At 39.0% G+C, this 14,090-nt stretch overlaps 1 protein-coding gene across 1 annotated transcript in view; it reads left to right on the top strand.

Moving 5' to 3' along the window:
- KPNA3 (karyopherin subunit alpha 3) overlaps window positions 1-14,090 on the top strand; it is a 50,423-nt gene that overhangs the window by 24,787 nt on the left and 11,546 nt on the right. Inside the window, exons 3-10 of the mRNA XM_032193238.1 lie at window positions 4,405-4,494; window positions 4,709-4,738; window positions 4,829-4,881; window positions 4,974-5,069; window positions 7,435-7,520; window positions 10,547-10,633; window positions 11,024-11,193; window positions 12,369-12,413. Coding sequence (XP_032049129.1) covers window positions 4,405-4,494; window positions 4,709-4,738; window positions 4,829-4,881; window positions 4,974-5,069; window positions 7,435-7,520; window positions 10,547-10,633; window positions 11,024-11,193; window positions 12,369-12,413 — 657 coding nt within the window. The remainder of the gene's footprint in view (window positions 1-4,404; window positions 4,495-4,708; window positions 4,739-4,828; window positions 4,882-4,973; window positions 5,070-7,434; window positions 7,521-10,546; window positions 10,634-11,023; window positions 11,194-12,368; window positions 12,414-14,090) is intronic.

Genomic DNA, 14,090 nt, shown 5'->3' with positions numbered 1-14,090 from the left:
TCTGTAGTGCTTCTCAGTGTGCATATATGTTCCTGCCAGTTGTTTTTCAGCCCAACCATCTGCAAACAGTGAGGCGCTACAGGAACATTCTTGTTCTTTCTCACTTTTCCTGGCTAAGGTCAAAGCTTCTGGAGCCTCTTACACCATATGACTGACAGCCTGAAGATGCTGCCTGCAGTCACAGGAACTCTGGTATCAAACTTGGTCAGTTTTGTCCTGGGAAGTTCAGTTCTGTTGGAAGGGACCTTAAAGTCCACCCCGTCCCACCCCCCTGCCATGGGCAGGGACACCTCCCACCAGCCCAGGTTGCCCAAAGCCCCATCCAGCCTGGCCTTGAGCACCTCCAGGGATGGGGCAGCCACAGCTTCTCTGGGCAGCCTGTGCCAGGGCCTCACCACCCTCTGAGGGAAGATTTAAACCTGCCATCATGTGTGTGTGATGGCTCAGAGCTTGGAACAGCATCACTGGTGACCTCACAGTGATGTGCCTTCATTCCTGCTCTCTGTGGAGCTGTTCATGGGGAGCTGTGTTGTCTTTCACAGCTGGGCACGCTGCTGCTGGTAGGAGAGCAGTCCTGTGGGGGCTGTTCAGGGATTCATGGAAGTCCCCTTCAAGGTAAAGGAAGTTTTGGGGAGTACTGCTTGGAGATAGCCACTGCATTAACCTCTGCATGGACAGGTGCTTGAAGGAGAGAAGTTTCTTCTCAATCCCTGTTCTTCTGGAATGATGTGTTCATTCACATCCTTCCTTCTTCCCTCTTTGTCCAAGTCCCTGAAAGATTTCTAGGGAACTGGAAGAAGCTAAATGTGTTCACCACCCATTTTATGGCCACAAGCAGAGAAAACTTGTGCATGTCTCTCTAGATGCTGCAAGCAAACTACATCAGCTTACAGCATTTGCATAGCTGCTCACTCCCTGTGAATAAACATGAAGTGTGGATCTTAAAGAGTAATGCTTACAGGCAGGTAGTCTTTCCGAAGTTCTTAAGTGAAGAGAGGGGAAATAATCCAGTGCTTCGTCCACTGGCATGCTCTGGACTTACTGCCTGGTGTTTGGGGAGGGTGATTTTCCAGGATCATCTTTCAGGATGTTAGAGAGGAGATACCAAGATGCATCTGCAGTCTCGTTTTGTGGAGTTACTGCTTACCGCAGCCTCTGTGCTACCTCTTGTAGAGGTACAGCCCTGAAGAGCACTGCTATTTCAGAACACTGCAACTGTATAAATCGTGGGATACACATTAATAGCAGTACCACAGTTGCTGCAGCATGGCTTTGCTTCTTGCATTCAAAAACTTGTAGATCTTCAAAGCCAGAAAACGCGTGATGCACTTTTCAACTGTTTCTAGCTCCTGTAGCTTTGGGAGGAAAAAATAGAGGGTGGAAGTAATGCTCAGGAGATACAGATACAGCCCACATGTGTGTGGATATCATCATAATATTCTTACCAATTTTAAGAAGGTGATATTTATTGCAAACGGATGGCATCTATTTAAAATCAACGCAACTGGCAAGACGTTGCCCTTACTTCTCAATTTGGGCTTAGGATAAGAGCGAAGCAACCTGACTTTAAATGTCTCTTGCATAGCTTCCATGTCCTGGAGGGATTTCAGCTGAAGCTGTCTGAGCTGCCTCCACGCTGTGCCAGCACAGATGCTTTGTGTGGAGCGCTGGGGAACAGCGCTGTGCCATTTTCCTCTCCCCAAATGTGGGGACAGTTCCTGAAGGTCAGATTATTCAGCAGTGGGGGAATCTGCTAATACAGAGGTGAAAAAAAAAAAACACCACTGTATGTAAGAATTTATGACTTGAACTTTTATTCTTTCAGCAGATGGGAGAGTTCTGGGAATAAGAAACTTGAAAATAACAAAAGAGGCAATATGACTAGAAATTTTCAGTAAGTTCAATAAAAATATTTCACATTTGCTAAATTCTTGGCTGTTCTGGGTATTTCATCGTCATTTGAATCAAGGAATCTGCAAGAGTCTTGCATCTAAAAGGATTTTTATAGAAATTTAGAAGACCACCTGTCTTCCTGCAGGGTGTTGCAATACGTCGTTGAGTGCCGCTGATAACGAATCACTGAAAAATCAGTAAATCTCACCGGTTGAATTGGTATGGATAACAGCTCTTGAACCAAACATATTTTACAAAAACCCCATAAAGCTCTTTCCCTGAGTTTTATGAGCATGACAATCCAGCCAAATACTTCAGGAGAACTCGGTCTGCAAACCCTGCCTTGCACCACAGTGGTTTGCTGCTAGCGACAAAGAAACTCAATCCTCCCTGGTAAATGATTTACTGTCAATCAGTTAACTTGCTCCAGCAGACAGTTAGCAACAGTTCTGCACCAGGACCCCAATTTATTCAGGCTGCACCTTTTCTGCAAAGAGGGCATGACTGCTGGACCTGTGCGTGCACCCTAATAATGACATTTTTCTCCCTATACATTTATTTCTGCGTATGCAAACTCCAGTGTGGACCGATGTGATCTGCAGTGGTATCTCCGGGTGGAAAGAGAAGGACTGAAGACATCAGGACGTCAGACATCAGGCATCAATCCTGCTCCCAGTTTTGGTTTGTTCTCCCCTGGAGGCAGAGCTGCTCGCGTCCATCAGAGGCAGGACGAATTGCTTCCTCAGAGGGGGATGTGAGCGTAGGAGCGCCGAGCTGCACGTGGGGAAATGGGATCTGCTCCCTGCAGTTGCCAAAGCACGGGCCGTGGTTTAGACAAACAGGAGGAAAAGGAATTGTGCTTGAGCAAAGCCAGATTGACTGGGGTTGAATGGTGTTTGCTTAAAATGGCAGTGCCAAGCAGTTGGTGGGGAAGAACACCAGGAATATAACATCGGTCTTCACAGCGAATCCGTCCTCCAGTGTCTGCCCGGTGCAGCTCGTCTGCGTGACACTTTCTTCTCAGCATTTGATGCCTGCTCATTTCTATCTTCCCTCGCTCCAAAAGCACTTGACAGCAACAAACATCTAACGCTTGGCTGGATGGGTGTGCTCGAGTATCCTGGCATCGCTGTACAGCTCTGGAGGGGCTGCTGTAGCTCATCTTGGTGATCTTGTGTGCTCTCCAAGGGTTTGGTTTCTGTTCTTGGTCTTGAAAAAAAAAAAAAAAAAAGCTAAGCTGAGTCTGTGAAATACGTTCTTCTGCATTAAAGACCTATTTCATTTTGGTGCTGGGTTATTGTTTTAGCGTTCTGTATCTGAAAAAATCTTAATACATTGCTTGGAGCCTTTCACACCGAGGCCGGTAAAGTCACTTTAAATTCATTTTCAAATGTCTGAACGGTGACAGTCAGAAATTTGGGGTCTGAAATTATTTGTCTATCTAACATACGATAAAATGAAACACTGAGGGGAGACTCTTAACAAACGTGATTCGGTTTAGAGGGTTTCTTATCCTTTACAAGCAAGGCGTGATGTGATACAATCTCCATAGTCACTACCGTTTGTTTAGCAGATAATTGTTTGGAGACTGAAAGGCCTGCTGCTCATTGCTAGGGTAATAGGTTTGTTTTAGATATTATTGCAGTTTAATACACCTTTTCAAGGTTTTACTTCATTGGAGATTGAAATCTTAACGTGCTTACATGTATAAACAGCAGTGTTCAGATACGCTGCATCACCCTCATCCACTGCACTTTCTATCTGTGATTGTACACGTAGACACATAGCAAACAAGAAATCCAGGCTGAAATTGGGAAAATGCCACTTTATACCTTTGAAATATAATAATGATACTTTTAAGACACTCTAAATTTGTAAAGTTGTGTGTGTGGATGCAGTCACAACTCCTGATTTTACTGCCTCCTTTTTTTAATTAGGGTTTTAGGTGTTCAGATACTCTAATTAAGCAAGGTAGAAATGTTAAATGGGAACTTTATCACCAAAAAAGCAGTGTTTTCTCTACCAATTCCTTAAAGGAGCTATGGCTGGATGGTGCTTTTTACTTCAGAAACTAGGCTAACAATGTGAGTGAGTGGGAAATACTGCAGGTGTCAGTGTGTAGGACGCATGCTACTTTACACACAAGGTGTAAATTCATGTAACAAGGGAACTTGAAGGTAAGTTTACCTGAAAATTAATATTTCACTGGAAAATAATTTGTCTTCTCTGAGTCTAAATGTTAATGTCACCCAGATCTATGTGTTTTGTAAAATTATTAGAAAATTGCTACCCAAACTGCAAGTTTTAGTTCATTGAAATGTCATGGATCATCATAGTCTGTGATTTGCAAGCTGCTAGGTTAACACCTGAAATACTGTTAATTTTGTTTGCAGCTATAAATGGCTTTATGAAAGTGGTCTTACCTAAAGTTTTATTTTGAAAGGGGCCATTATATCGTCACCCTGTACTAATTAGCATTGAATGTCATTATTTTTTGCTATTCCTTTATAGAACAAAAGAGACGAACATCTTTTGAAAAAACGGAATGTTCCCCAGGAAGAAAGTTTAGAAGATTCTGATGTTGATGCTGACTTCAAAGCAGTAAGTACCTTGATTCTGGAAATTACTTTTGAAACTTTGGTGTCTCAAAACACTGTATTCTGTTTTTACTTTAACACTGGAAGTCTTGAAGTTATTTGAAAGGAAAATTATGAACTGGTACACCATTAAAATTAGTTTGATCGTACTAAAAGTTGAAAATGACAGTGTAATTCAACAACAAGATTACTAAAACACTTTTTTTTTTCTTTTCAAGCAAAATGTAACACTAGAAGCTATACTGCAGGTATGTTACATTTACTTATTTATTTTTAATTAGAATTGATTGTTCTGTGGATTTTTTTTTAATTTTTACTGTCCTTTTTTTTTTTTTCAGAATGCCACAAGTGACAACCCAGTGATCCAGCTGAGTGCTGTCCAAGCTGCAAGGTAAAAAAAACAGTAAAGGCACAGAAATACACTTCCTACGCGTTTTTTCATGATGAAAGTTACTTATTTTACTTTTGCATTTAATTTCACAGAAAACTCCTATCCAGTGACAGAAATCCACCTATTGATGACTTAATAAAATCAGGAATTTTACCAATTCTGGTAAAATGCCTAGAAAGAGATGATAAGTAAGTATACTTTTAAAAATGTTCACCTTTACTGAAAAACTGAAACCAAAACGCTCTGGGTACTTATTGCAAATGGAACTGAGGGATCCACAGCATCACAAAATCTTACACGGTGGAGCAGATTCCATGACAATAGACCCTAAATTCTCCAGGAGTATTTATGCTGCCACTGAAATGTCACTTTCTTTGTTAGTGCTTGCTTGAGACTATCTAGCTAAAGGAGGATACTATGCTACATTTCTCATTGGTTTTGAATATTTCAGACTTTTCTGTTCACTGTTCTTTAAAAAATGTGTCTCAGTGTGTATTTGTGAAGGCAGAGCATATGCTTGGTTGTGAACAGGGCTGTTCTCTGCACCAGATCATAGTTATCATCTCTTTCATTAAGGTAATTAGCTTAAGTTTCTAGCTCCTTTCATTCATACTGCAAGGTGGGCTTCTTTCTGGCTCTGTACCGCTCCCTCATGTGATGTTACAAAACAGTAAGCACGCTTTGGGTTCTGATTAGTCACTGGAAAACGAGCTTCAGTAAATGAGAATGCTGAGTCTGTAGTTGCACGGATTTCAGGTCATGTCAGAAAACTGCCATGTTCCACGATCCACAAGCCCCTTAAGATAGATGGGGATTAATACATCTGAAGTAAATGTTTTAGGCTCTCTTTGGTCTGGGGCAGCCATAAATGTATTTACAGTATTTCCATTTTCAAGGTTATTTCTGCAACCGCAAGGGCTAGAAACTTCAGAAAATGCAAACTGACATTTTGGGTATAATTTGATGGTTGCAAAACATGAAGCGTGAGGAGCTTTCTTGTTTGTTTAGCAAAACAATTACTAAGAAGGCAGCTGGCAATAATGTTCATATCAGGATAGCATTTTAAAATGGGTCACAAATGTCTGTCTGCTGTAGAAGTAGATGGTTCAGTGCCAAGAAAATTCATTTAATTTGAATTTTATGTATAGTGTTTGTATGGTTTATCTTTGTAAACGTTTATTAAGCCTTTTGAAACTGAACATAGCATTTTCCTAAGCAGTCCTTTTAATAGTGATTGCTATATAATATTCAGTAGAGGTGAATTCTGCAAAGGCTTTGTTTAACAGATCATTAAAGCTGATGTTCATGTTGTAACTGAAAACTTACCCCAAGGCCGCTCAGGTCCCAAGGGGAAGAAAAATTCCTTGTGTGCTTGAGGACCAACACAGAACTAGCATGTTAATGCGTTTGATCCTAGAACACAAGGCTTATAGATAGCTGCCTACAGGTACTATTTGTTTTTACAAATCCTTATTTACACCTCTTGGGCCTTCATCTCCATTTCTTTCGCAATCCCATCCCCAATAATACTTTTAAAATGCCTTGGAACTAATGCACAGGAAAAGCTTAAGGGAAACGAGTGGCGTGGCTGTATAGAAAACATAACGGTGAAGACAGCAAAAAGCACAGAAATGAAAGAGTCACCTAATAGTAAACACTCTCTGTTCCTCCTGAAGCTAGACACCTTGCTGTTATTGCAACCACTGTAAGCTATAAAGCCTTTTATAGCTTTTACAACTTTTAACCTTTAACATTTGCTTGAACAAGTTTTCCTGCAAGCTGTTTTACTGTACTTCTGGTGGCATAGACAACAGCAGCTGATAGACACCATCTTGGGTTAGACATTCCCCCAGCTTTTATAGTATTTGTAACTAATTTTATCTGCATTTAGTAGGTTGGTTTTAGCACGGTTTTGATGCAGTCTTTCAATACTGATTCTAGATCTTTACCCTGTCTGTGATGGAGCAGAAAAATGCCTTTGTCCCAGTGTACCTGCTTGCACTGCCTCTTGGATGTGATGTCAGAAGGGCCACAAGTGTGTTATTAGTTATGGCCAGCCATGGTTAATTTATTGAGAACTGCTAACGACAGTAGGAAAGTTACACTTCTTCACTAAGTACGCCTTTGGGTCAGCTGGATGTGAAGAGGTGTCTGTTACCTATTAGAGAGGCATAATTAAATTTGATGATGATGCGTACTTGAAATCTTTCATACTGGAGATAATTAGTTAATTAGAGTAGCGGTCAGCTTCACTAGCTGGTGTGTGCTTCAACAAGTATTGCTGTTTGGTTTTCTTTTCTTTCTTTTAGTTTTTACTAATCTGAAGTTGGAATGATTGGCAGTTTAAAAAAAGACATAGAGTGTAAAGTTAACATTTTTCTCTCATCTCTGTTCTGAAATGTCCAGCCTCAGAGTATTTTGGAAAAACTTTTAGCTTGGTGGCGCTGCTTAAATGTAGCATTCGAGAGCGCTTGCAGCTATTCATGCTGAAGTCATCCATAAAATGATCTGAAGATTGTTTCAAGTTATTACTGTAAAATTATTTCCTTACAGCCCTTCATTACAATTTGAAGCTGCATGGGCATTGACTAACATAGCATCAGGCACTTCTGCACAAACTCAAGCTGTTGTACAGTCTAGTAAGTATGAAAATTTGTTTATTGGGGGGTTGTGGATATTTTGGGTAAAGGACAAAAAGGGGATTTTTGGATAACATACCACTTGTTATCAAAACTATTAAAATTATAAAATTGTATATATCGGTCTTTCTCGAAAGTTTCTAGTTTTGTTCTTGAAGATCTTGAAGGTCTGTTTGTCAGTAACAATTAATATTAATGATCACAGAACTGAATCTGCCGTTAAAGAAGATAGAGAATGAATGACAGGTGATACGAGTTTGACAAGAACGTTAGTCCTTTCTAATTCTGGGGTTGATTATTGAATTCATATACTGTTAATTCGCCTTCAGCTAAACCTTTCATTAGAAAGTAATTCTTCCTACCTCGAAGGTATGTTCGTAAATCTTACTGAAGTTGTTAAATACACAGTTATGTAAGATTGCCCATTTAAATACACAGTTAAGAAAATTACCATCTTTTCCTTTGACCATATGATTCATCTCTCCTGTACACACTGTGTTTGTTGTGCTGGCTTCGGTTCTTATTTAACCAGCCACTGACACTTCCATTATGAAGAGACAGAAAATTAAAGCTAATTGAAGATAATTTATGTGTGCTGATTTCAATCAATCTGTTCTTATTTTTCTGGGTTTTACATGTAGCTTTTGTGTATCAACATGCTTCCTGCAAACAATCACCTTTATGCTAAATGCAATGTGTTGTCATTAAATGGGAGGCTATAGCTAAGTAATTATGATAAATTGTCTTAGTTTATTCAAAGTCAGTGTTTTTATGTGGGAAAACGGTGACTTATTTATTTATTTATTTATTTATTTATTTATTTGTAAATATTTGAACCTGTCTTTCAAATCTAAATGCAGGTTTGTTTTTTTTTTTGGCTAATAAAATATCCCACTAATAGATTCTGTACTGTTACTGTATTGGAGCAATAGAATAAAAATGCTTATCAAAATGAGCTTTGGGTATAAATCCAAAGCCTTTGAAAATTGTAAAAATCTTGAAATTGTTTAGAAAAAAAAACACTTTAAATGATTTGGGCACCTCCGTTTTTGGATTGCTTTACAAGTATCTAAATATCTTTGGAAACGTATTTACAAGTTTTCATCCTTCCCAGCAGCTTGTTAATCGGTTAAGCATTTCTTCGGTCCTTTTTCAAGCTGCAATGTTATCATCTTTGGGTGAAGGAATCCAAATGAAAAGGCTATTTACAGTATTTGCTTTGCTGGAAAAAAAAAGTGTGGAAATAAGATCTTAATGTGAAAATTAAAATTAAAATGAGAATGAAGAAATGCATGTGTACAGCAGTGGAAAGTTAAAAGCCTTGCTGTTAGATGCAGAATTACTCCAAGTTCAGGCTGGGATTTGGCCCGCCCCAAATCTGTTCAGCTAATGCTTGAAAAGAAGCGTGATAAAATGATCTGCAAAAGCAAAAAAAACATTTCCTAAGTTTTGCTTCTGAAGAGAAAAAGGGCAGAAGTTTAGTCTGGCTGCCTTGTGCTGGGAGGTGACTCAGGGACTCTGAACTCTGCTCTATTTTTGAGAAGGAAGGCTTTGAGGAAGCAAAGCGATAGACCCTTGATAGTCCCAGCTTCAGAGGAGGCTGCTCCAGCCTAAATCCAAAAGAAGGTTTCCTGCAATCCAGAGGGACAGATGGCAGCTGGAGGGCCTAGCAAGAGAGGGAAGGTCCTGTACTCACAGCACAGATCTGGCACCAGCCAATTTGGAGCAGAAGCAATTAATTTTTTGAGAGCAGTAGATGAGATAACGTGCGGCTCACGCTTTCTCAGACTGTCCTGCTTGAGTGCTGATATGAGAAATAGTTTCATTTCTGCTTTTGAAAGCATACCAGGAGTGCAGTCTAATATAAACTGCGTACTTGACCCTCCTCTCTCTGAAATATGTTGAATGCATGTATGGCTGAAATGTGATCTCAGGAATCACTGGGAAAAGGGAGCTTGAATATTCCTCGTGAGCTAACGGAAGTGGGATGATTGTGACAAGAAAAGAGAGAGTGTTCTTAAGCAATGCTATATTGCTTTCCCTCCCGACTTGTCAGTTGTAGGCTACTACAACTGACATCCTGGATGTAGGCATCCAGGTTGGGGAAAGAAATTTAGGTTCTCTTTATTCTTCATCACTCTCTTTTTTTTTTCCAGGAGAATAACAGCATGTTTTGGCTTCTTATTGCATCCTAAATTGCCAACAGAATATTGATCCATAGCTGCTCACAAATTGTGTTGCAATTCTTTAAAATTTCTGCAGCTATTGTGGTTCTTGCGGTATCTAAAGATAAAATACTCCTTCCTGCCTTCCAGAGTATATAAATTGATGTATTTTACTTTGCTTAGAAAGGCTATAGGACGAGTATGATAATACATAGATTTTTTAAAGTGCTGTAAAAATTCCCATCTTTCAAAGAATACAGATTGTCTGAGAGAAATAGCACATGGGAGTAGCTTAGATCTCTTAAATGTATTTACTTCATCAGAGACTGAAATCTAAAATCAGTGCCACTTCCTTAATCTGTGTTATATAAGAACAAATAAAAACTCATCTTAGTACTGTATGGCAGATGGATGCAAGTCTTCACTGCATGTGGAAACTAACTATAGCCACCTCTTGGGAGGAAGCTATTTTCTTAAAGTCAAGATTTGAAGCACATTTGCATGAGTAGGCATGTCTTTCTGCTAGGTATGTATTGCTGTCTTGGATAACTGGGAAATCTGAATCACCAGGACATTAAACCCAGCACCTACAGATCCGTGGCTCTTCCCTAGCACTTGGAGAATGATGGGGCAATGTTTAAATGTGGGGAGCAGCGTTGTTTAATAGTTGCTTGTTCTTGAGTCTATTTTTTCCCTCTCTAGATTTTTACAGAAATATTTAACTGAAATTTTATGTGCTGTTCATAAGAGAAATCTGTATCTTAGTATAAGGCATGGTAGAGAAAGCTTAATATGGATCAATGAACTTATGATGCATATTATGTTCCACTAAAAACAAATCCGATCTTTTACATTCTATAGATGCAGTACCCCTCTTTTTGAGACTACTTCATTCACCACACCAGAATGTCTGTGAGCAGGCTGTCTGGGCTCTCGGAAATATTATAGGTAACTCTTCTTCTTATAATGGTTGGAATTCAGGGAGCGTTTCATTTTCGAATTTGACTTTTGAACATTGGCATTATCATGTGAGACTATGTTTCCTCTGAATTCTGTGACGAATACAATTTTTCATGTGGCCAGAATTACATCTGTACATGCTATTTTTTTCTAAAGAGTAGTGCCACTTGCTACACAAAATGTTAACAGGATAAATTCTGTGTCTCTAAAATATACATACATATCTGTACGTATGTATATTTAATTGAACACCAACTTTTAGTAGTAAACTATCAGTGAGGAAACATAGAATTTCAGTATCCCGACATGTCATTGCATACATTTCAAGATTTTCCATTTTTAATGTAATTTCTTTTACAACAATTTTCATTTCTGTAGGTGATGGTCCTCAGTGTAGAGATTATGTCATATCACTGGGAGTTGTCAAACCTCTTCTGTCCTTCATCAATCCCTCCATTCCCATCACCTTCCTTCGGAACGTCACATGGGTCATTGTAAATCTCTGCAGGAATAAGGACCCCCCACCGCCTATGGAGACAGTTCAGGAGGTAAATAAAGAATTACAAGAGAGATAATTTTTTATACTCTGGGCTAGAAGCTAGATATTTCACATTGTCATACTATGAATTTATGTATGTCTTTTGCCACTGTCTTCTGTCACTTACCAGTTGTTAAATGAAGTAATTTGACCAATTTGGTGCTTCTTACTGAGATTATAACAAAGCTACTCATAACATCTGAAACTGAACGTTGTCTGATTACCCATATATTAGAATGGACGCAACAAAAATTAACACTCTAGAAAGTGTTAATGTACTCAGCATTTAATATTTTTATCAAAAAAGACTACAAACAGGGTTCTGTATATATTCTGTATGGAGGATTATTTAAACACAATTATTTTCAGTAAGAGGAAATACATATATTGAATGTAGTGTAGTTTGATTAGTTGTGAACATGCAGTCATTGTCAAGTCCTCACTTGAGAAGCATCTGCAAATCTTTTTAAACTGGGGAACAAATACAGTGTTTGGAGTAGGCACATCTCGTAAAGTTATTTGACTAGAACTACAGTTGTAATGTAAGTAAAGTACTTCATTTTAAGCTAAATCCCAAAGCACAGATACAGGTTTTGAAGCTGTGTGAAGATTGGAAGTGCAAGGTTGGTAGTGAGTAAACTTCAGTGAAATCTCAAAAATGAAGCAGAGAACAAGGAAACTCTTAGAAGCAAGAATTTACTGGGAAAAACAAAACAAAACAAAACAAAAAAAACTGTTTTAAGCAGTCTTGCCATTACTCAGTTATATACTTTCTCTGTACATTAATATAAAAATATATAATCTTATGTCAATCCAAAGAGGGTTTTATGTAATAATTTAGGCTAATAATTTTTACTATGTTTTTCAGTAACTTTAAACTTTCATAAATAGCAGGGAGATGTCTTATCTATAGCGTTTGCGTGTTTTCTCTCAAAGTATAGTCTGCTCTCTATGTGTCTTTGAAATAAATTACTTTCTTGTATTTTCACAAATTTAAAATAAAATATACTTTTATACATACTTTGGGGGAGGGAATGAGCAGTCGCTGGGAAGTACATGAGTGTAATGTACTAATGCGGTCTCAAGCATTAGTCTTGAGTCTCAAGTTTTGTGACTGCACTACTTGGATTCGTGTTTACACAGCAAATTTTATTCTACTCTAATGACTGATGAACTTCTTTTCAGATTTTGCCAGCATTGTGTGTTCTCATTTACCATACAGATATAAACGTAAGTAATTTCTAAAGCTCTAGATATTTAGATTCTTTCTTTTCTCTTAAGAGAAAATGCTCTAAGATTTCGTTGGTCGTAACTTGTTTTTGTGTTAATTTACATATACTTAAGCAGTAAACGGACAATTAAATACTAAGATTAATATCACTAGCCATTCAGAGCATGAAAAATGAAGTGCAAGCACCATTCTTAAAATATTTTTTTCTAAAAGGCTTACATTTACGTTAGAAATTACATTTAAAAAAATTCTATTTTGCAGAATTGAGCACTGAAAATTTAGAGTAGTGATCTTTACTGTTGACTTTACTTAATTCTGCCCCGATTTGTAATTTTGCATAGCTGATATATAATACATGTGTGCAAAGATATGTGTAATTCTATGTATTAGTTGAATCAAACACTGTAATTATATGGGTAATTCTGATTTTTACAGCCTGTTGGGTGCCTGAATTTGCAACCTGTTTAGCTAAAGAAATCACATGTAAAAATACATTTAAATAAGCATCAATCAGCTATTGTTTTGTGGCACCTTTGACAACTTCACTTCAGATTTTTAATGCTAAACCTTCAGTACTTCCCACATTCCTGAGCCATGGTTTTACATACATTTTCAAAGTAAAGACCTAGAGAGCTGGGCTTACCTCCTGAGGTCTTACATTATGACTTCAGGAACCAGGATCTGTGTAACTAAGGGTTACTGAGCTGCTTTTCTACTCCTCCTCCTGTCAGGACTTTGTAATGTCTTGGGCTGTTGCTCCCTGTAGTGACCTCCAAATTAGGGAAGCAGAAATTGAACCCTTGCGTTGGGTCTGGGGGTAGGACAGAAGGTTGGTGGAGATGTCTGATGATCTATTTCCACAACGAGGTAGTGGTGTTTCTGCTGCTTTTCTAATGGTGTAGTGGGCATGGCTCCACAACTATTTGCCAACAGTTTAATTTGGGATTTTGCCAGAGTTTTCCCAGTGTAATATGAGTGGGAGACAGCACATGGTGACTTTGCAATTCGTGATTTGGACAAACCTGAATGGAAACTCGTAGTAAAACCAAAATACATCTAACCTATAGGCTTTTTTTTTTTTTTTTTTCCTGCCAAATTTGAAAGCTTTTTGCAAGCAATGGTTCTGTGAGAGCTTCTTAACTTAGATATGAGACTATGTGATGCCAGGTTTTGACTGATCTCAATTAGGGTGGCCATCTTTTTGACCTCGAGGGTCAGGTGCTAGTTTGGAGGTACCACTGTGGTCCCAGCCTCCCAGTACTGGAGCAGCAAACCTATCTTTGGCGATGAGGCAGTGATGCAGGTAGGTCAGCCAACAGTACCGTGAGCACTTCTGGCGGCTGCTGCTCTCGTCACCAACAGGGCTGTGGGGCAGCAAACTGGTGAGGCACCATCTCTCACTGCTTCTGCTGCGATACCGGCTCCACTGCAGCACGTTCTGCTGTCCCCGTGGCGTTAGTGGGTGAGGGCAGCAGCAGGCTGTGTCAGGAGAGTTAGGTCTGTGCTGTCTGGTCCCTGGAAATTGGTGGAAACAGCCTGTGGGACAGGACTTTATAGTTCTTCCGTATCTCCAGTACTATTTAGGTGTCTTAACAGCTGGAAAATTTGTATGGGCATCTGTTTTAATAGTAGCAGGTGCCTTTATGGAAATAGCAGATGAGGTTTCTTCAATTAAG

Source organism: Aythya fuligula, chromosome 1 (genome assembly GCF_009819795.1).
Source record: "Aythya fuligula isolate bAytFul2 chromosome 1, bAytFul2.pri, whole genome shotgun sequence".
In the NCBI taxonomy this organism is placed as follows: Eukaryota; Metazoa; Chordata; class Aves; order Anseriformes; family Anatidae; genus Aythya; species Aythya fuligula.
Note: the sequence above shows the minus strand (reverse complement) of the source record. Positions and strands in the feature narration are given on the sequence as shown.